This window comes from Squalius cephalus (assembly GCF_949319135.1).
Source record: "Squalius cephalus genome assembly, chromosome: 11".
In the NCBI taxonomy this organism is placed as follows: Eukaryota; Metazoa; Chordata; class Actinopteri; order Cypriniformes; family Leuciscidae; genus Squalius; species Squalius cephalus.
Window position 1 is genome coordinate 27,933,530 of NC_137132.1, and position 23,066 is coordinate 27,956,595.

Genomic DNA, 23,066 nt, shown 5'->3' on the forward strand with positions numbered 1-23,066 from the left:
TTGGGCCCGACCCTGACCCCCATCCCCAGGCATTTGAGCCAAATGCTGCTGCTGTGCGCCAGCGTTTGGAAGTGATGCGTCGCTTGTAAAGAACAACAAAAGGTGTGGAAAAAATATATTATTTATTCAAGAATTCCCTCATTGTGCAGTTTATTTCAGTTAGGACAGTCTTGATTTCGCCCAACTCCTTGGCCACCTCTCTGACTGAGTTAATGACTTCCCTCTGCATTTCGAAGACTGCATCGGTGAGGACACGGCCGCTGCTGGAGGGTTGAGAGCCGCGTGCCGTGGAGACACTGGGTCCAGACGGCTGCTCAGCTGCAGCATCGTAACCACTGCGCATAACACCCAGCGACTGAAATAAAGATGGTTCTATATGAATAAACTGTAATCGTGTAGCCTACATACATGTGACTTGACTGCATTCATTTTACTTATTTCACTTACCTGTGTCATCCGGTGCATCTGGCGCGTCAGTGTCCCCCTCCGCCTCAGTCACCACTCCACTTAATAGGGATTCCCCAATAACTGCCGCCAGTCTCTCATCAAGAGGGGTCAGCTCCAGTGTCCCCTTTCCCCCAACCGAGGCAGACACACTCTGACGATGGAGCGCTAGACGCTTTTTTGCCTCGACTTTGATGTCTGACCATTTCTTTTTTATTTCAGCCACGGTTGTGAGGCTACAGCATTTACGGCATCTGCAACCTTTTGCCACTCAAGTGCCTTTTTGGCATTAGTAATGCCCACACTGTGCCCTCCAAACAACATTTTTCTCCTCTTTTCCACCTCGCCAACGATAATTTCTACTTCACATTGCATGAAGTTACGTTTTTTTTTATTTCCTCTCTGTGTTTGCCATGATTTCGCAATCGATGAATATTAACTTGTGGGCGTTTCACGGACTATTTATGGGCAACTATGGGCGTGACATGAAAAGCTGCGCTACATTTAGAATTGATTGTGATTAAGGGAAAACTGCGTAGGATGTGCATGCGCACGGTTTTATAAATCCGAATATTTCTGTGCGTACGCACGTCCTATGTTTCATCCGTTCGCCACTTCTGACGCAAATCCTACGCAAAGTTTTATAAATGAGGCCCCAGGGGTGCTTCTCAATATCCCTCCTCATCTCCTCTCTCCTCCGTCCTCCATCCTATGACCCATAGACAGTAGGAAACCGATCGAGCTCAGCCATCTTGAAGGACATCTCAATTCTCTAATTGCACCGCGAGGAGTCGAGGATCGAGGAGTGATGAGGTTTCCAGAAGAGTCATGAGCGAGGATACACAGGGTGCTTCTCAATTCTTATTTGTGCATCCTCGTTTCCTCTCCTCGCTTCCTTTCCTCGCGTCTCAGCTCCGCCCCCTGTAGGATGCGAGGGAAGGCTGCAAGGAAAAGACGCGAGGACGGAGGGATCGAATGAAAGCTTTTTTTATACATTGGAATCCTTGATCACTCGAGCGTCACTTCATCGCGTCATCAGCAGCGCTCAGAGGATCTGCCCTCATGTTGTTGAAATTTGTTTATTTAAGAAATTCATAATAAATAATAATAAAGAAAGATACCCTGTTGAAATATGTGAGGTGTGTGGTTTATATAAACTGCAAAAGTAAAGTATAAATCAAAATTATTGTGACCGATGTGAAGGGGGAGGAGAATTTATACGTGCGTCACGTTTAAGTCGATAAAACTCTTCCGCATAGGATGCACCTGTGTATCCTCGCTCACGACTCCTCAGGAAGCCTCCTGACTCCGGTGGGTCCGGTTCTGATTCGAGAGTATAGATAAAAGCCCGCCCGCACTTACAATTGATTGGTTGGGTCCTTACATGCGCTTCGTGAGGCACACTAGCACACACACGCAAGGTCTCTCGCTCCCTCTCTCTACAGGTTCTTCCCCCGGTAGACGTAGAATCCACGGCTAGATCAATGAGAAGTCCTATTACAACGACCATCATTTGAAGTGTCACACAGTTCTGAAATTATCGTACATTATAGGATTTTTTCCATTATTGATCGTACATCGTACAGAGGTCAAAATTATCGTACAAATACGATAATTATCGTACATCTGGCAACACTGACCCACAGTGTATCCTATGCGGAAGTTTTTTATCGACTAAATGTGACGCACGTATAAATTCTCCTCCCCCTTCACATCGGTTTTAATTTATACTTTACCTTTGCAGTTTATATAAACCACACATCTCACATATTTCAACAGGGTATCTTGCTTTATTAATATTTATAATGAATTTCTTAAATAACCAAAGTTTAACAACATAAGGGCAGATCCATAGAGCTCTGCTGATGACGCTGTGAAGTGACGCTCGGGTGATCAAGTATTCCAATGTATAAAAAAGCTTTCATTCGATTCCTCCGTCCTCCTTTTCTTTCCTTGCAGCCTTCCCTCATATCCTACAGGGGGAGGAGCTGAGACGCTAGGAAAGGAAACGAGGATGCACAAATAAGAAATGAGAAGCACCCATGTTCGTGAATACTTTGCCTCAGTAATTTTCAGCATACTTTTAACTGAAAAATTATAAAAGGAAGGGCTCGTCCGGGATTTGAACCCGGGACCTCTCGCACCCAAAGCGAGAATCATACCCCTAGACCAACGAGCCACATGTACATTCTGCGCGTGTCTAAAGTATTTCAATGTTGCGTGGAATAATCACTAATGTAAAAAAAAAATCGTATGGTATTTTCATATTTATATATAAGAACATTATATACTCAATAATAGCTATCCGAAAACGATGACAATGTAATAGTCCTCTTGTATAAATGCTTGCTTGCCGAAATGGTCATATAAATCTGCGGTTTATATCTATATATTATAATTGTTGATTTCACACGTGAATGCGCCTGTATTTGCATACTATTATTTTATGTGACTGAACTTAAGTTGTGTTTCACTTGTTTACAAATCTCTATTATTTAGCTCTGTCTTGAGACCTCGTGGCGCAACGGTAGCGCGTCTGACTCCAGATCAGAAGGTTGCGTGTTCAAATCACGTCGGGGTCATATGTTTTGTTAATGTTTCCATGTGTACTATCACTATCATTATAGGAACATTTGGGTGGGCTACAGTCCGTTACGTGCAATCGACAGCAGTGCCGTTCAGTTCAGTAAACTAGCACGATGACATTATAACTTTGATCCACGGTTAAGATTTGCGCTCTGTGCTCAATTATAATCTATATTAATGAATAAAAATACATTAAATTAAGTTGTCGAAAATTGCTTCTTTCGTCAATTCGTAATTTTGAAAAAGGAAGGGCTCGTCCGGGATTTGAACCCGGGACCTCTCGCACCCTAAGCGAGAATCATACCCCTAGACCAACGAGCCAGACGGAGATAAGGACTTTTGTTCATAGAATCATCTGATAGACAGACATTTCATTATTGACTTGTAAGTCCTGGAGTTGACTAGCAGATTAGATTCAGTGTTAATTAGACGTTTCTGGCAGTCAATATTGTCATTTTAACTTTCCTACCAGGCCAATAAGTACAGACAAACGCAGAGGAAGATAAGAACACATGCAGGAGACGAAGTACCGCTGTCTGAGAAAACCACTAGATGGCAGTAGTCTGCTAAACAGATCGAGCGTTCATCCCCTGTTCCCCATTTAAGACGCTTAAAGTGTCTTAAGAAAGTGATATTCAAACACCAAATTTACTACTCAATATATGCCTACCTTATTAGACTAGGTCGATTTTCAGAAAATGTGACACCCTTGGGCATTTTTTAGTAAAAGTTGGCAAATAGACTTTTCTAAGGGTATTTTTTCTGCTGAATCCATTTTTGCTGTTTGCCAAGCTGTATCTCTTATGTGAATCTCAGTAGAGTGCAAACTTCAAGATGACCTCGGTTAGTCAGACTACTGTTTGGAATTAATCAGCTGCAACTGCGCCTTAAGATGTATGAGTGCACAATGTAAATGTAAAAAGTCTCGTCTACGTTGCTCTGCTGCAAGACAAGTGATGCAGAATGTAGCAATTGCTGAACTGAATAAGAGCACTGCTCTGTGTTGTTGTGATCATATTGGAGAATCTTGTTGTACCATTGTTTAAATAACATTACATTTTAAATGCCATGCAGTTCATGTTTTAGTTATTATTCAGCTAATGTTATGTCCAACTTTATAAGGTAATTTTAGGCCAAGTTTACTGTGTTTATTTCCTTTATCTGTTCAAAGCTAATGTTAGTGGTGTGACACATTTCTGTGATATGTTTTGGTAATTTGTTAATTTGTCTCAATTCTTAATATTTACAACCAATCTTTCTGAGAATATCTTTTTCATAAATAAACCAAAAGAGAATTTAGTTTGGTTAAATTTAAGTCCTTAAACTTGTTTACATGGACATGTAAATGTTGAAAAGTAATAAACACTCTTAACATAATGTAATAGGATGATGGTTTGAGATATAGGCCTTTTGCTGCCACCAGCATGATGTTGATGTTCTTACATGGACATACTCAAATACACAAAATAACAAGTCAGTGTTTACCAGAAATATTGTAAGACAGAATGACTAAACTTGTTCTGACTATTCTGTTTGTTTCCTTTACTCAATAAATACTATAGCACAATAAAAACAGTTTATCTTTGAGCCAGTGCTGAGAAATTTGCTCATTTTGGCGTATGAGGCGGTCATCTTGGATTTTGCACTCTACTGAGTTTCATGTAAGAGATACAGCTTGGCAAACAGCAAAAATGGATTCAGCATAAAAAATACCCCTAGAATAGTCTATTTGCCAACTTTTACTCAAAAATGCCTGAGGATTTTTATTTAGGCACATTTTTGTGATTTCAACCTGGTCTATATTAATATGTCTTCATTTAGCCTAGAGAAATAACCTTGGGGGGAGTCAGGACTATAAAGAAGGAAGGATGCCCTCCTCTCGTTGTCACACTCCACTAGTATGACTATGATTGCTGACCTTTCCTTGCAAGGGAATAAATAATCTTCTTTAACATTTGATACATGTGTGTCTCTTATTCAGTGATAGGAAATTGTTTGCCACCACAGTGTCAATGAATGCACGCGTCACCTGATCCACACATGCACATATTACTTGTTCCATGCACAAATTCTGACCAACATTAATACAAAATCGAGGTTTTGTATTAACTACTATGTCATTTGTACAAAATGTTGAATTTGATTCTGGATTTTGCACACATAAGTTGGACTGTATTAGTTTAAATGTAGTGACGCACATTTGTGAATTTGTCAAATAGATGGGTAGTTGTGCACACATTAATAATTAGCACCAGGCCTATTCATTTGTAGTTGTTTGTGTGTGGGTTGTGAAATGCTTGAAAACCACGAAAAGAAAGTTTCTCAAAATCCAAATTTTAAAGAAAAGACATCAATGAATGCACGCGTCACCTGATCCACACATGCACATCTTCTTTGTTGCATGCGCGAATTATGATACACTAATACAAAAGAAAACATTTGTATTCACAAAAATGTCTCTATTTGTACGCATTGCTTCACATTCATTCAATTTGTAATTTTGCACAAGCACGTTTAAAGGCATTTGGTAGTGGATAGTAAAACATGCCTGCAACATTTGTCAAGTTCATGGATAATTGTGCTTGCACATGTTAATCATTTTGATACTAAATTCATCCCATACAGCAGTTTATTCAATAAACCTTTAGTTGTGTCTAAACAACACAACTAAAAGTTTATTGAATAAACTACTCTGGCCAGCTCTAATTCAACAAGTGTTATTATAACAAAGCAAAGTCAATGGAAAATTACTACAACATCTCATCAGCGACAAGACCTTATGTGCGCAAAAAACAAACAAAAATGGGCTCACTATTGGCCGACGCTGGTCATGTGTGTGATGCTGGCCAATAGTGAGCCTACGTTGTGATGTACAACCCAGAAGCGCTGCGCTGTTACACTACATGAACTCACTCAGAGGCCCACACAGAAGAAAATGAATAGTTGAATAAAGTCTTTATTTTATTTATTTTTTGTGCGCAAAAAAATTATTCTCGTCGCTTAAAAAAACTTAAGGTTGAGCCACTGTAGTCACTTGGACTATTTTAATTTTTACTAACTTTTCTGGGATGGCAGATATCGATTATCTAGTAGCCTATGAAGAAGTGAGCCAGCTCTCAGATTTCATCAAAAATATCTTTATTTGTGTTTCGAAGATGAACGAAAGTCTTACAGGGTTGGAACAACATGAGTGATTACTGACAGGATTTTCATTTTTGGGTGAGCTAACCCTTTAATTAACCTTAGTTAGGATGATTATAAGGGCCCACACACTTTTGCTCAAATAACAGTTCATTTACATCACATTTACATTTATTTATATAGCAGAGTATTTTATCCAAAGTGACTTATACACGTGGAATACAAATTATAAAATACAGGCTCGAACACAGAGACACAATGTCAGTCTCTTGAACTTGATGAGCAGAGACTGGAAGCCAGTTAAGACAGATCAATATCTAGAACTACATTCATAAGAAATAACTCTTGCTCTAATATGTATATTAAGGCAATATATTCGTTATTACCACAACATTGCAATATATTAAACATTTCATTTGAATCATTCTGGTTTAAATGAACCAGACTACATTAAATATATGAATAAATTCCTTTCAAAATAATCATAAAAATAAACTATGACACAGATGTTTCATGCTTTGCAAAGTGATTGTCACTTTGTTTTATCATGAATTGAGTCATTTACAAAACATCTTAATGAATCATCAGGATACGGTCCAGGATCTTCACCATATTTCAAATCTCTTGTCTCCCATGAACTGCTTTCTGTCTCTGACTTTGTTTCCGAACAGCCTGAAAACACCAAATTCACCACAATATGATAACAAAAGTCAGAGCCTTCAGTCAACAAGTACAATTATTCATCATACAGTATTTCATTAAATTATATTTAGCTAAGCTGTGCACAAAATATGTATTCTAAACTGAACCACTGACATTTATGTATATGACAAGTCATTTTAAATATGCATTTTTAAGTATCAAAACTAGGGCTGTGCAATTAATCGAAATCGTAATAAAATCGCGATTTGAGATTTCTAAATCGCTTCATAGCACGATTTTTTCCGCGCTCCCGGCTCCAACCTCCCAGTATGCTATCCGAACCAATCAGAATGCAGCGCGCCTAAATTGAGAGCAAGAACAGAACAGACCGGGCATAACGACAGATATTCTACAGAAACAGGGAAGATGAGTTCAGGACAGGATAAGGACTTGGTGCCCAAAAATCTGTGGTGTGGGATTACTTTGGATACAGGAGAGATGATTTATCACAGAGTCAGGTAATTTGCAAGACCTGTCAATCTGTCATTGCGGCAAAACAGGGTAACACAACAAATCTTTTTCAACACCTGAGGCAGCGCCACACAGAGCTTTATGACCAATGCATGGCAAAAAAAAATCCCTGGACACGAACCAAAGTACATCCCAAACTCATTCGGAACAAAAATCGATAATACAGGCATTTGCGAGCTGCACACCATATGACAGGAGTTCAAAAAGGCATAAAGAAATAACCGATGCTGTGACGTATAATTTATGCAAAGATATGGTGGCCGCAAATATCGTCAGTAAAGCCGGCTTCCAAAAAAATTATACAGGCCCTTGATAAGAGATATCAACAGCCATCGCGAAGTTATTTTTCAAGAGTTGCCATCCCTGAGATGTATTCCAAATGCAAGGCCAGTGTTGAATCGGAGTTAAAACAAGTGAAATACTACGCAACTACTTCAGATATGTGGTCAAGCAGAACATCATGCAGAATGCATTAAAACTGTAAAGCATGTCTGTTTGTGTAAAAAAAAATCAAGAAATCATGATAGTTTTTTTTTTGTCCATATCGCACAGCCCTAATCAAAACATAAAGTTTTGTTTAGTTAAATCACTAAAACTACTGTTTTATTAATAAATGATTTGGGCCCATAGAGGGTTAATAATTAAACACTGATCACACACACACACACACACACACACTTACCGCACAGTCTGGATATTGCTGTGACTGGAGACGACGCTGTGGATTCTCTCTGCTGATTCATCTGTGATATTATTGTGACTCACACTATAAGAAGAAATGAGACAGAAACAATAAAATAACAGAAATAAACACGTTTAGTGTTTGTCTATTGCTGCCGTGTCTCTGTAACTCACTCCAGAGTCTGAGTTTTGTGCAGATGTGGCATCAGCGGCTTCATGCAGTGATCAGTGAGTTTGCAGTGACTGAGATCCAGTTCTTTCAGCCCTTCAGAATATTCCAGAAACAGCGCCAGCTGTTCACAAGCGCTCGGGTCCATCTGAGTGTGACTGAGGTCCATCTCTCCTCCCAAGGCCTGTGAAAGAGCCTCAGTCCTCCTCGAAGAGTCTCTCTGAGATCCATCTTTAATACAAGCCAGAAACTGCAGCAGCAAAGCTTTACTACAGCTGATGAGAGACAGGAGAACACAACGACAAACAATAATATACAGGGAGTTTATATGGAGATAAATAATTGGACTATTGTGATATCAGTAATGAAATGGATCTGTCAGGTTTCTCACCTCAGCTGGACTCGAGGCAGGATTGGCCAAAGTTGTTTCAAGGCCGTATCAGAGATCTTACAGTCCTGTAAAATCAACTTCACAACACTTTGGGTTTTCTGAAGCACAGATGAGATTATTTTACAGTCTTTATTTGTTAGTTTCAAATGTTGTTGGTTTTCCAGTGTGTCTGTTAAATCCAGAGCCGAGCAGCAGGAGAAGTCCAGTGTGTTGTGAAGAGCAGAGAGCAGAACAGATGCTGTCTCCTGCTGGAGATCAGAGGAACTGCAGCAATGAAGCAGCTTCAGCAGCAGCAGCCTGTCAGCACTAACACACACACACACACACACACACACACACACACACACACACACACACACACACACACACACACACACACACACACACACACACACTGTTAACAAAGAGATTCTTGAGCAAAACAACAGCCATTATAATATCAGTGCTGTAAATCTGCTAACCTGAGTTGTGTGACTCTGCTGAGCAAAGGCAGAAAGCTCTCCAGCTCCTCCTCTGGTACGGAGGTCCAGAGCAGATTGAGTTTGACAGTGTTGCAGTTCTCGAGAGTGAAGCGCAGGGCAGCGCAGTGAACAGAGTCCAACACTCTGCCGCTCAGACTGATGTCATTTCCTGCTGAACTCATCAGACTGGACACATACTGAGGAGAGCGAGACTCGTAAATCTCCATAATGATGGACAGAGTAAAGCTGGGGCTCAACCTGTGGAGAATAAGATCATCAGTAAAATCTGCTCGAATCAAAGTCACTCAGTGAACACAGAGAAGTAAACCACATGTTCTTTAATAGAGAAGCAATGGATGCAGTTGAACTGTTTAGCCATGATGTGAATATGTAAAGCGACCCAGAAATCTGATTTGCCACGGGTCAGCCTGCAAACTTTCTAATAGGTATTTAGAATAGTGGTTTTCAATTCATGAGTAAATATAAAGTCTGTGGAAAAACATTACTTTAAAAGATTTTGTTCTACGACAAAAATTACACAGTCTTAACTCAAACGAGAGTTTCTTCAATGATTGAGAAATAAGCAGGAGCCCTGAAAAACCAGAGGCAACTTGTTAGCAACTTATGTTTTTAAAGCACACAATGGTTTCAAAACTCACATTTGAAGTAAAAATGTAATGTAATGTAAATTACATTGTAAATGTAATAAAAAAAATTATATATATTAAATTAGCGAGGGAAACAATGGCTCTATTCTTGATGGATTATTTTTACCTTTTCAACTTGATTCTCTCTAACAAGGGCAGAAGTTCTCTGATGTTTTCACAAGTGATTTTGTTCTTTCTAAAGTCCAACTTCAGATCTAGATCTCGATGTTGCAGCAGGAAATGAATCACTTCCCAGGTCAGTGAGCAGGAAGTCAGATCCTTCGACACTTTCTTCAGGAAAGAGCGAGTCAGTTCATCATCCTGTGCTTCATACACCAGAGAAACCAGCTGTTGAAGGGTCTCTTTACAGAACCTGAACACACACACACACACACACACACACACACACACACACACAGACAGAGAACAGAACTCATCAGTTTTAAACAGTTGATTTACTCACAGAAAATGGACCAACTTCGCTGAACACAGACCTGATAGTCACGGGTTCCTGGAGACCCAACAGAGCCGTGAGAGACAGAGCCTCTGATTTACACTCAGTAAGATCCAAACACTGAACAGACACCAGTCTCAGGAGAGACGTCAAGCTGCTCAGGATATGAGAGAGATTTCGCTTCGAGTCTTTTGTGAGCAGTGAAAACTCCTCTATCAGTGGAAGACGACCATTCAATGATCTCAGCGCTCTGAACATCTTCACTAACAGTTTGTCTTCCACACTGTCAAAGACAAAATCAGAGATCATGAGAAACATTCAAACAGTGGATTTCAGGATGATTTAAAAGTGTGAATGCAGATGATGAACCTGAGACCTCAGTTTGTGCAGGTGTGTGATGTGTTTGAAGAGCAGTCTGAGTCCTCTGAGAGAGATGGCGTGTGTCTTCAGAGTCAGGTTTAGTTTTGAGGGCGAACGGCCCAGAACTCTCGCCACAGATCTGCAGGAGCTTCTGGGTAATTCTCCACTCAGAGTAACAGTGAAGTCTAAAGCCTGGAGCAGAGGAGTCACCTGATCTGCCTTCACTCTCGGCCCAAACACTTTACATAGTGAAGGGATGAACCGCTCAGCATTCCTACAGGACGAGGATTTAATGAATCAAAATGATTAAATATAGATATATAAAAGTCATGGTAATGTTCAAGCATACTGACTTCTGTTTACAATCTGTGGCTGAAAAAGTATACATCTTTAATTCAATATAAAGGCATTTAAAATGGTATTTTAAAAGTATTTAACACAGACCTGAGCTGTGAGATGTAGGGCAGACACTGGAGGAATCCCCTCACTTCACTCTCTTCATCTGTCCAGTCTCTCAGCTCTACTGGTTTCTTCTCTGTTTGGAGTTTCAGCACTTCTAGGAGGATGGAGCTCTTTCTCTCTGAGAGCTTTATTCTCCAGACTGCAGACACTGACTGATAAACTGGCTGTAATGCTGGAAGGACACTCCTGCCTGTTTGAGTCTCATAGTCCTTCACATGTGAACACAGATCCAGCAGGAAATCACATTGGTGCTTCTGAATATAATTATTATTATAATCCTCATGACAGGGGAAAGATGTGTAGCTGCACACAGATGTTAATAGTTCAGTGTAATTTTCTTCTGTATTTGCATCAAACTCTGATGCTGAAACAAACAGATTCAGCAGAAACTTTACAGCAGCTTCTCTCTTCATGTAGATAATGTCACGAAATCTGTGGAGACACACATAATTATCACTTTATTGTCCAGTGTAGGAGAATATAAAATATTGAATAAAAGTGAAAATATAATCCTAAATTGAATTTAGTAACATAAGTATTTTTTGAATAGCTTTTATCTTTTGGAAAATTAATACAATTACAATTTTGAGTTACATCATTTCCTTAAACCTTTCATTTCAAGTACGTGTAATTGACAGTTTCTACACTGTTTATTTCCTGATTTGACAGTAAACACTTAATCTAGAGCTCCATTAAAGTCAGGTGCTGTTTTACGTCACATCAGTAATCTCACACACACAAGCCAGGCCAATCACAGTATTTGTTTATAAAACATAAATTGTAGAGAATCCAAAAGCCTCTCTATATATTTCTATAGGGAGCTATAGGTGATTACACCATGACATCACACATTTTTGTTTAACGCCTCCAGGTGACACTATTCTCACTTTAAAAACTTATTTTAAAGGCTTTCCTAATATTGCATTTATTGAAAAATAATTAAAGGTCCCGTTTTTCGTGTGTTTTTGAAGCTTTGACAGAATAGTGAGAAACACAATTTCGATTTCTTTGTATGTCTGGTATATGTGAAGAAATTGACAATAAAGTTGACCTTGACCTTGACCTTGTTTACAGTGTGCAATATAACATGTGTTCATGTTTCGCGTGTAAAAAAAAAAAAACTGTATTTTTCACACAATTTACTTATCTGTATACCGCTGTTTTCACTGTCCTAAGAACGGGCTGATGACTTCCTTGTTCTATGAAGTCCCTCCTTCAGAAATACGTAACGAGTTCTGATTGTGTCAGCGGTTCCTGTGTTGTGATTCGACAGCAGCTTAGCGCACGTTGCCCGGAAAGGTCACGCCTCTTACCATAACGTGGAGATGCATGCGCTCAGTGTTATTGTAAACATGTCTTTAATATTACACTATTAATTTGAAGGCCAAACAAAGGTGATTGGACTCCGGAATGAAAATAACAGCGTCTCGACGACATGGCGGCAAACACACTCTACAAACGCAACTCTTCCTCTTCTCCGTGGGAGCGCAACAAGACCACACCCCCTTTTTTGTGTATTCCTGTGGGCGGAGGTTAGTCAAAAAACTGTTCTAGTGATGTCATTAAAGAAGGAAGTAGAGGGATGTAGGCTATTCCAAACCGGCCGTTCACTGTAGTCGACTTCTGTTAAATAAAATATCTCACTTGGCATTGAACTTTGAGCTTTATAATTTTACAGATATTATTTATACTCTAACAACAACATTACATACTAACTAAAGTTTGAAACATGGGATCACGAAGAACGGGACCTTTAAAAAAATATATATTCATTTTAATGGAAAAGAATAGATCATAAAATTTTATAAAAATTGCATTGTATCATAAAATCATCTCAAAATTCGAAGTAATAATAAAAGAAATTATTGAACAAAAACAAATATTACATTGATTTCCCTAAACAAACAAAAAAAGAAGTTACATTTCAAGACTTTGGTCACTTCTGACCATGAAGGGGACAGTGTGACCCCAAAATGAAGAGGCTCAGATCCTGTGAATATTTGATAATGTAGTGTGATGTATATTTGGACAGAGAGATTAAGATTGTTGCTCGACTATGCAGAAACCCACTGTAACTCGATTATAACCACATATATAAACGTACTGTGAGCTGCATGAAGCTGATACAATAGAAATACATGAACAAAATCAATCTCTACAGAGACTGACTGAACAAGAGTGAGAGAAGGATTTGAACAACAGATTTACTTACAACACGACTGCCAGCGGCCAGATGCAGAAACAGAGACGCTTAGTGAAAACTGTCATGAGAACAGTGTTGGGCTCGTTACTCAAAACATTTATAATTTACTCATTACTAGTTACTCCTTTCAAAAATATTATTATTACTTTACTTATTACTCCCGGCCAACAGTAATTAATTACACTACTAGTTACATTACTTTTCCATTACACCTCAAAAAATTGGTAATTGCATAATTTTTGCAGCTTGTGAATCCATGAAATTACAAATAAACGAAGGGTACAACTGTCTCAAACTGATGACAAGCCACAATTTTATTAAATAACTTCTATTATACCATGGTCTGGGTGAATACTCGATTCTGATTGGCTGCAGGGTGTCCGTTAAAAAGTGATAGAGGACACCTAGTCAAGGAGTTCTGGTGAAACTGACTGTTTACCGTTCGAAATAAAGAAATAAATGCGCTGGCTATATCAGCTGTGAGTAACCATAGCAACAGGCGGTCAAAGTATCTGTTTACAATGTATTGTATCAAAACAAAACTGAAGGGTTCTAGGAGCTGAGCTGACTATAAATATCTCCAAAACCAAGTTATTGTTTGTAAAAACTTTAGATTTCGATTGTAAAACTAATTAAAATATAAACTAATGTTTTAAAAATGTGTTATTTGGCAAGTGACCATGGTATAAGCGGGTTAATGCCCTTCGAGGTGTCCATTGTCAGGTATTAATGGACTTCGGCGGAGGCAACCGTCCTCCGCGCCTCGCCGTCGTCCATTAATACCTGACAATGGACACCTCGAAGGGCATTAACCCTTACTTATTTAATAAAGCAGCAACATAGAAAAATAAAAACAAAGGCTGTATTTTCAGCCGCTATATGATCTGAGCTTCTCCATCTTCAGACAAAGCCAGCTTACTGCGTTGGTGAAGTCATGAGCGCACACACACAACAACGATTATGAAAATGGATAGTGATGATTGGATTTTGAATTTCAAATCATTAGCGATTGTGACAAAAAAAATACTAGTCTGAACAACTAGCAGTTAGTTAGGACTAATCAGACTTACTTTTCAGATTCAAATTACACCAATATACATCTTTATGTAACTCTTTTAAAACAGTTATGATCAGTCTTGAATAAAATGATTAGATGACTAACTTGTAAAACTAGTCTAAGAAGTTCATGCAACTTAGTGTTTTCAATTCTGGTTCACATATATATTGTATTCCTAACATACACTTTACATTCATTTCATTATTTTATTGTGAGCACTGAATACAATAATCAAGCATGGTTGGTCTGTTCCCCATGAGACTCTCACCTGAGCTGTGAGATGTAGGGCAGACACTGGAGGAATCCCCTCACTTCACTCTCTTCATCTGTCCAGTCTATCAGCTCTACTGGTTTCTTCTCTGTTTGGAGTTTCAGCACTTCTAGGAGGATGGAGCTCTTTCTCTCTGAGAGCTTTATTCTCCAGACTGCAGGAGCTGACTGATAAACTGGCTGTAATGCTGGAAGGACACTCCTGCCTGTTTGAGTCTCATAGTCCTTCACATGTGAACACAGATCCAGCAGGAAATCACCCTGATACTCATTATCATAATAATTCTCATCACAGGGGAAAGATGTGTAGCTGCACACAGATGTTAATAGTTGAGTGTAATTTTCTTCTGTATTTGCATCAAACTCTGATGCTGAAACAAACAGATTCAGCAGAAACTTTACAGCAGCTTCTCTCTCCATGTCGATAATGTCACGAAATCTGTGGAGACACACATAATTATCACTTTATTGTCCAGTGTAGGAGAATATACAATATTGAATAAAAGTGAAAATATAATCCTAAATTGAATTTAGTAAAATAAGTATTTTTGTATAGCTTCTATCTTTTGGAAAATAAATACAAGAAAAGTTTTGAGTTACATCATTTCCTTAAACCTTTCATTTCAAGTACGTGTAAAAGTAAATGTTTCTACACTGTTTATTTCCTGATTTGACAGTAAACACTTAATCTAGAGCTCCATTAAAGTCAGGTGCTGTTTTACGTCACATCAGTAATCTCTCTCTCACACACACACACACACACACACACACACACACACACACACACACACACAGAGAGAGAGAGAGAGAATTGAACTGGTAAGACTGCATCAGAGCAGATTTTAAGAATATGCGAATTGTGAAATAAAATCAATAAATCATAAACCAAAAAAACCCAAAAGACTCCCATTCTCTCTCTCTCACACAGACACACACATACACACACACACACACACGCGTCACAGTATTGTGCCAATCACAGTATTTGTTTATAAAACATAAATTGTAAAGAATCCAAAAGCCTCTCTATATATTTCTATAGGGATCTATAGGTGGTTACACCATGACATCACACGTTTGTTTTTAACGCCTCCAGGTGACACTATTCTCACTTTAAAAACTTATTTTAAAGGCTTTCCTAATATTGCATTTATTGAAAAATAATTAAAAAAACAATTATATTCATTTTAATGGAAAAAAATAAAATTTTATAAAAATTGCATTGTATCATAAAATCCCCTCAAAATTCTAAATAATAATAAAAAAATATTATTGAACAAAGAAATATTACATTGATTTCCCTGAAGAAAAAAAGAAGTTACATTTCAAGGCTTTGGTCACTTCTGACCATGAAGGGGCCAGTGTGACCCCAAAATGAAGAGGCTCAGATCCTGTGAATATTTGATAATGTAATGTGTGATGTATATTTGGACAGAGAGATTAAGATTGTTGCTCGACTATGCAGAAACCCACTGTAACTCGATTATAACCACATATATACACATACTGTGTGCTGCATGAAGCTGATACAATAGAAATACATGAACAAAATCAATCTCTACAGAGACTGACTGAACAAGAGTGAGAGAAGGATTTGAACAACAGATTTACTTACAACACGACTGCCAGCGGCCAGATGCAGAAACAGAGACGCTTAGTGAAAACTGTCATGAGAACAGTGTTGGGCTCGTTACTCAAACAATATATAATTTACTCATTACTAGTTACTCCTTTCAAAAATATTATTATTACTTTACTTATTACTCCCTGCCAACAGTAATTAATTACACTACTAGTTACAACACTTTTCCATTACACCTCAAAAAATTGGTAATTGCATCATTTTTGCAGCTTGTGAATCCATGAAAGTTACAAATAAACAAAGAATGTCTTAAACTGATGACAAGCCAAAGTTTTATTAAATAACTTCTGTTATTTAATAAAGTAGCAACTCATAAAAATAAAAACAAAGGCTGTATTTTCAGCCGCTATATGATCTGAGCTTCTCCATCTTCAGACAAAGCCAGCTTACTGCGTTGGTGAAGTCATGAGCGCACACACACAACAACGATTATGAAAATGGATAGTGATGATTGGATTTTTGAATTTCAAATCATTAGCGATTGTGACAAAAAAAAATACTAGTCTGAAAAACTAGCAGTTAGTTAGGGCTAATCAGACTTACTTTTCAGATTCAGATTACACCAATATACCTCTTTATGTAACTCTTTTAAAACAGTTAAGATCAGTCTTGAATAAAATAATTAGATGACTCACTTGTAAGACTAGTCTAAGAAGTTCATGCAACTTAGTGTTTTCAATTCTGGTTCACATATATATTGTATTCCTAACATACACTTTACATTAAATTCATTCATTTTATTGTGAGCACTGAATACAATACTCAAGTATGGTTGGTCTGTTCCTCATGAGACTCTCACCTGAGCTGTGAGATGTAGGGCAGACACTGGAGGAATCCCCTCACTTCACTCTCTTCATCTGTCCAGTCTATCAGCTCTACTGGTTTCTTCTCTGTTTGGAGTTTCAGCACTTCTAGGAGGATGGAGCTCTTTCTCTCTGAGAGCTTTATTCTCCAGACTGCAGACACTGACTGATAAACTGGCTGTAATGCTGGAAGGACACTCCTGCCTGTTTGAGTCTCATAGTCCTTCACATGTGAACACAGATCCAGCAGGAAATCACCCTGATACATCTGATCCTCAGTATCTTCATAATAATCCTCATGACAGGGGAAAGATGTGTAGCTGCACACAGATGTTAATAGTTCAGTGTAATTTTCTTCTGTATTTGCATCAAACTCTGATGCTGAAACAAACAGATTCAGCAGAAACTTTACAGCAGCTTCTCTCTCCATGTCGATAATGTCACGAAATCTGTGGAGACACACATAATTATAACTTTATTGTCCAGTGTAGGAGAATATAAAACATTGAATAAAAGTGAAAATATAATCCTAAATTGAATTTAGTAAAATAAGTATTTTTGTATAGCTTCTATCTTTTGGAAAATAAAAACAAGAAAAGTTTTGAGTTACATCATTTCCGTAAACCTTTCATTTCAAGTACATGTAAAAGTAAATGTTTCTACACTGTTTATTTCCTGATTTGACAGTAAACACTTAATCTAGAGCTCCATTAAAGTCAAGCGCTGTTTTACGTCACATCAGAAATCTCTCTCACACACACACACACACATGAACTGGTAAGACTGCATCAGAGCAGATTTTAAGAATATGCGAATTGTGAAATAAAATCAATAAATCATAAACCAAAAAAACCCAAAAGACTCCCATTCTCTCTCTCTCACACAGACACACACATACACACACATACACACACACACACACACACGCACGCACGCACGCACACACACACACACACACACACGCGTCACAGTATTGTGCCAATCACAGTATTTGTTTATAAAACATAAATTGTAAAGAATCCAAAAGCCTCTCTATATATTTCTATAGGGATCTATAGGTGGTTACACCATGACATCACACGTTTGTTTTTAACGCCTCCAGGTGACACTATTCTCACTTTAAAAACTTATTTTAAAGGCTTTCCTAATATTGCATTTATTGAAAAATAATTTAAAAAACAATTATATTCATTTTAATGGAAAAAAATTAAATTTTATAAAAACTGCATTGTATCATAAAATCCCCTCAAAATTCTAAATAATAATAAAAAAATATTATTGAACAAAGAAATATTACATTGATTTCCCTGAAGAAAAAAAGAAGTTACATTTCAAGGCTTTGGTCACTTCTGACCATGAAGGGGCCAGTGTGACCCCAAAATGAAGAGGCTCAGATCCTGTGAATATTTGATAATGTAATGTGTGATGTATATTTGGACAGAGAGATTAAGATTGTTGCTCGACTATGCAGAAACCCACTGTAACTCGATTATAACCACATATATACACATACTGTGTGCTGCATGAAGCTGATACAATAGAAATACATGAACAAAATCAATCTCTACAGAGACTGACTGAACAAGAGTGAGAGAAGGATTTGAACAACAGATTTACTTACAACACGACTGCCAGCGGCCAGATGCAGAAACAGAGACGCTTAGTGAAAACTGTCATGAGAACAGTGTTGGGCTCGTTACTCAAAACATTTATAATTTACTCATTACTAGTTACTCCTTTCAAAAATATTATTATTACTTTACTTATTACTCCCGGCCAACAGTAATTAATTACACTACTAGTTACAACACTTTTCCATTACACCTCAAAAAATTGGTAATTGCATCATTTTTGCAGCTTGTGAATCCATGAAAGTTACAAATAAACAAAGAATGTCTTAAACTGATGATAAGCCAAAATTTTATTAAATAACTTCTGTTATTTAATAAAGTAGCAACTCATAAAAATAAAAACAAAGGCTGTATTTTCAGCCGCTATATGATCTGAGCTTCTCCATCTTCAGACAAAGCCAGCTTACTGCGTTGGTGAAGTCATGAGCGCACACACAACAACGATTATGAAAATGGATAGTGATGATTGGATTTTTGAATTTCAAATCATTAGCGATTGTGACAAAAAAAATACTAGTCTGAACAACTAGCAGTTAGTTAGGGCTAATCAGACTTACTTTTCAGATTCAAATTACACAAATATACTTCTTTATGTTACTCTTTTAAAACAGTTATGATCAGTCTTGAATAAAATGATTAGATGACTAACTTGTAAGACTAGTCTAAGAAGTTCATGCAACTTAGTGTTTTCAATTCTGGTTCACATATATATTGTCTTCCTAACATACACTTTACATTGATTTCATAAATTTATTGTGAGCACTGAATATAATAATCAAGCATGGTTGGTCTGTTCCCCATGAGACTCTCACCTGAGCTGTGAGATGTAGGGCAGACACTGGAGGAATCCCCTCACTTCACTCTCTTCATCTGTCCAGTCTATCAGCTCTACTGGTTTCTTCTCTGTTTGGAGTTTCAGCACTTCTAGGAGGATGGAGCTCTTTCTCTCTGAGAGCTTTATTCTCCAGACTGCAGACACTGACTGATAAACTGGCTGTAATGCTGGAAGGACACTCCTGCCTGTTTGAGTCTCATAGTCCTTCACATGTGAACACAGATCCAGCAGGAAATCACCCTGATACTCATTATCATAATAATCCTCATCATAGGGGAAAGATGTGTAGCTGCACACAGATGTTAATAGTTCAGTGTAATTTTCTTCTGTATTTGCCTCAAACTCTGATGCTGAAACAAACAGATTCAGCAGAAACTTTACAGCAGCTTCTCTCTCCATGTCGATAATGTCACAAAATCTGTGGAGACACACACAATTATCACTTTATTGTCCAGTGTAGGAGAATATAAAATATTGAATAAAAGTGAAAATATAATCCTAAATTGAATATTTTGTAAAATAAGTATTTCTGAATAGCTTCTATCTTTTGGAATCTAAAGAAAATGTAAAAAACAAAGTTTGCGCAAATTTTCTGTCGAATTTGAACCACTGAATTTGTGGAAGCGAAATATAACGGACCGGACATTGCCTGTCGAATATTATAGGTTGAACAGAGTGAGAGAAGGATTATATCAACAGATTTACTTACAACACGACTGCCAGCGGCCAGATGCAGAAACAGAGACGCTTAGTTAAAACTGTCTCAAACTGATGATAAGCCACAATTTTATTAAATAACTTCTGTTATTTAATAAAGCAGCAACATAGAAAAAATTAAACAAAGGCTGTATTTTCAGCCGCTATATGATCTGAGCTTCTCCATCTTCAGACAAAGCCAGCTTACTGCGTTGGTGAAGTCATGAGCGCACACACACAACAACGATTATGAAAATTGATAGTGATGATTGGATTTTTGAATTTCAAATCTTTAGCGATTGTGACAAAAAAATAAATGTTATTAGTTACACTACTGTTACATCCAGAGCCGTAAGGTTTTGTTTGTTTGTGCCCAAGCTGTGCTCTGTTTCTCTCTCTCTCCCCCCGTCTCTCTTCTAAGGAGAAATGGTTTCCACCTGATGCCAATAATCAATGCCCTGCTGTGATTGGATGCTGGGAGGAGAGTGTTTAAACTGACACCATCATCTGAGCTGTGTTGGTTTCTAAGATAGGTGGCGGTAATGCACATATATAGAAGAAGAAGAAGAAGAAGAAGAAGAAGAAGAAGAAGAAGAAGAAGAAGAAGAAGAAGAAGAAGAAGAAGAAGAAGAAGAAGAAGAAGAAGAAGAAGAAGAAGAAGAAGAAGAAGAAGAAGAAGAAGAAGAAGAAGAAGAAGAAGAAGAGGAGCTGTGTTGGAAAACACTAAAGATGATAGGGAAGCACCAGACAGGGTTGTGTGAGGGATGTCGAGAAGAGGAGTCAGTGGAGCACATAATTATGATTTGTAAGAGATATGAAACGCAGAGGCAGGTAATGAAGAATAAGTTGAGGCAGATTGGGGTGCAGGAGGTCACATTAAAAGGGTTATTAAGTGCAGTAAATGGGACACAGAGTAGAATATTGATGTCTTTTTTAAGGGAGGCGGGAGTTTTCAATAGGATTTAATCGATAATTAAAGTTTGTTTTGTGTGTGAGTGTTTATTTGAGGGGAATGAGTGTTATGTAAGTGTTGGAAAGGGAATGGACAAAGCTGTATTGTAATCTATTGTCTGATCCACACTCCGGAGCAGAGGGGGGCGGTAATGCACCAAAAAGCTGGATGCCAACCGCCGTAAAATTGGAAAGAAGAAGAGCTGTGTTGGTGGAGGCTTGACTGTGTGCAACAGCTTTGAGGTCTCATGTTCAACCCCAGACTTGATGTTTTGTTGAAGCAAGTCGTTGATGGTGTTGTTGTGTATCTTTACCTCACTTGTGTTCTACTGATTTAAGTAGAGTTTACTCTTTAGTCTCTTTTGATCACACTCTATGATTGAGACTTAAAAGTAGTGATGTGACGTTCGGCACCGAGGCTTGGAAGCTTGTATCAAAAAAACAAAACATCACACATTGAAGCAGTGTATCGGAGCTTGATTCGTTTTGCCATAACCACGTGATCTGTGACGTCCGAAGCTTCGTTTCCACACACAACCACGTGACTGCTTCATATTCTGATTCAAAAATAGCGCGAACCCCTTGCGCAGGTTTCGAGTGTCATGTGCTTCGGTAGTGAGCTGAGGCCGACTGAGACTGAAACAGAGAGTGAGCTCTTTTGAATTTTCAGCATGAAACCAGCCAAGAAAAGAGGCCGTTCGGAAGTCTGGCAGCATTTTCAGGCCGTATCAACAAATAAAGTAAGCTAATTATTATTCTTATTATTTTGTAATAAGAATATGATTTTAAAATGAATTATGATTTACGAATTTATATAAAATAAACATATGAATTAATTATAATGTAAATTGATATTTACATGTAATTTTATGCATATTCAGTGTATAATAAACAATATATTATGTTAAATAATAGGCCTACATTATGTATATGAAAAAAAGTACCCCAGTTAATACATGTGACCTCCTTCTGTAGGTTGAGTGCCTAATATGTTCTCAACAGCTTTCTTATAATAACAACAACACATCGTCAATGTTGAGACATTTAAGAGCTAAACATGAAAACACATCTTCTGGAAGTGGACCAACAACTAGCAACCAAGGTATAAGACTTCTGATCAGTCATTCATTTATTTGTTTGTCAATTTCTGTATTTTTAATGAGGTATCTTAAATAGTAGGCTACATAGTTATGTAATTATTCAGTTATATTTTAAATACTTTACTGTATTGCAGGGATCAGAAAACAAATGATTGATGGGGCCTTGGTGAACATGATTGTTAAAGATTACCAGCCATTTTCAATTGTTGAAGATGCTGGCTTTAAGGAGTTTGTGGGAATGTTGGATCCAAACTACATTATTCCATCCCGCCAGTCATTAAAGAAAATGGTCGAGGAAAAATACAAGGAGGCCAAAAAGAAGGCAAAAGAAGAGGTGAACAAGGCCAGAGCTGTAAGCCTCACATCCGATATGTGGACATCACTGCATATGGATGCATATCTGGCAGTGACATGTCATTTTATAAATGAAAATGTTCACATGTCCTCCGTTTTACTGGGGGTGGGAAAATTTTCCAAATGTCACACTTCTGAAAATATAGCTGAAGTCAAGTCAGCTTTGATGGAGGAGTGGGGCATTCAAAACAAAGTTAGGTGTCGGTAACTGATGCTGCTGCCAACATGGTAGCATGTGCCAGCATCCTGAAGCTGCGCCACACAAACTGCATAGCACATGCCTTAAACCTGGTTGTGAAGAAGGCAATAGAACAAACACCAGGATTGGAGGATATTAGACTAAAGGCACGGAAGATTGTGGCACATTTCAAGTCTAGCACAACAGCAAGAGAAAGATTATTGGTTTTACAAAATCAGATGGGCAAACCAAATCACAAGTTGATTCAAGAGGTGGAAACTCGCTGGAACAGCACATATGCCATGTTAGAGCGGCTCTTTGCTCAGAGGGAGCCAGTAGGCGCTGCTTTGGTTACTCTGAAGACAAGCCTCATACCA

At 38.0% G+C, this 23,066-nt stretch overlaps 1 protein-coding gene across 1 annotated transcript in view; it reads right to left on the reverse strand.

Annotated features, from left to right (window-relative positions):
* Positions 1 to 6,147: 6,147 nt before the first annotated feature.
* LOC307166773 (uncharacterized protein) overlaps positions 6,148 to 23,066 on the reverse strand; it is a 419,028-nt gene continuing 402,109 nt past the window's right edge. Inside the window, exons 41-52 of the mRNA XM_079885410.1 lie at positions 19,388 to 19,828; positions 16,941 to 17,393; positions 14,498 to 14,938; positions 10,952 to 11,401; positions 10,524 to 10,781; positions 10,188 to 10,430; positions 9,821 to 10,066; positions 9,047 to 9,304; positions 8,586 to 8,891; positions 8,200 to 8,469; positions 8,027 to 8,110; positions 6,148 to 6,843 (exon numbers count right to left, since the gene is read on the reverse strand). Coding sequence (XP_079741536.1) covers positions 6,777 to 6,843; positions 8,027 to 8,110; positions 8,200 to 8,469; positions 8,586 to 8,891; positions 9,047 to 9,304; positions 9,821 to 10,066; positions 10,188 to 10,430; positions 10,524 to 10,781; positions 10,952 to 11,401; positions 14,498 to 14,938; positions 16,941 to 17,393; positions 19,388 to 19,828 — 3,517 coding nt within the window. The 3' untranslated portion in view covers positions 6,148 to 6,776. The remainder of the gene's footprint in view (positions 6,844 to 8,026; positions 8,111 to 8,199; positions 8,470 to 8,585; positions 8,892 to 9,046; positions 9,305 to 9,820; positions 10,067 to 10,187; positions 10,431 to 10,523; positions 10,782 to 10,951; positions 11,402 to 14,497; positions 14,939 to 16,940; positions 17,394 to 19,387; positions 19,829 to 23,066) is intronic.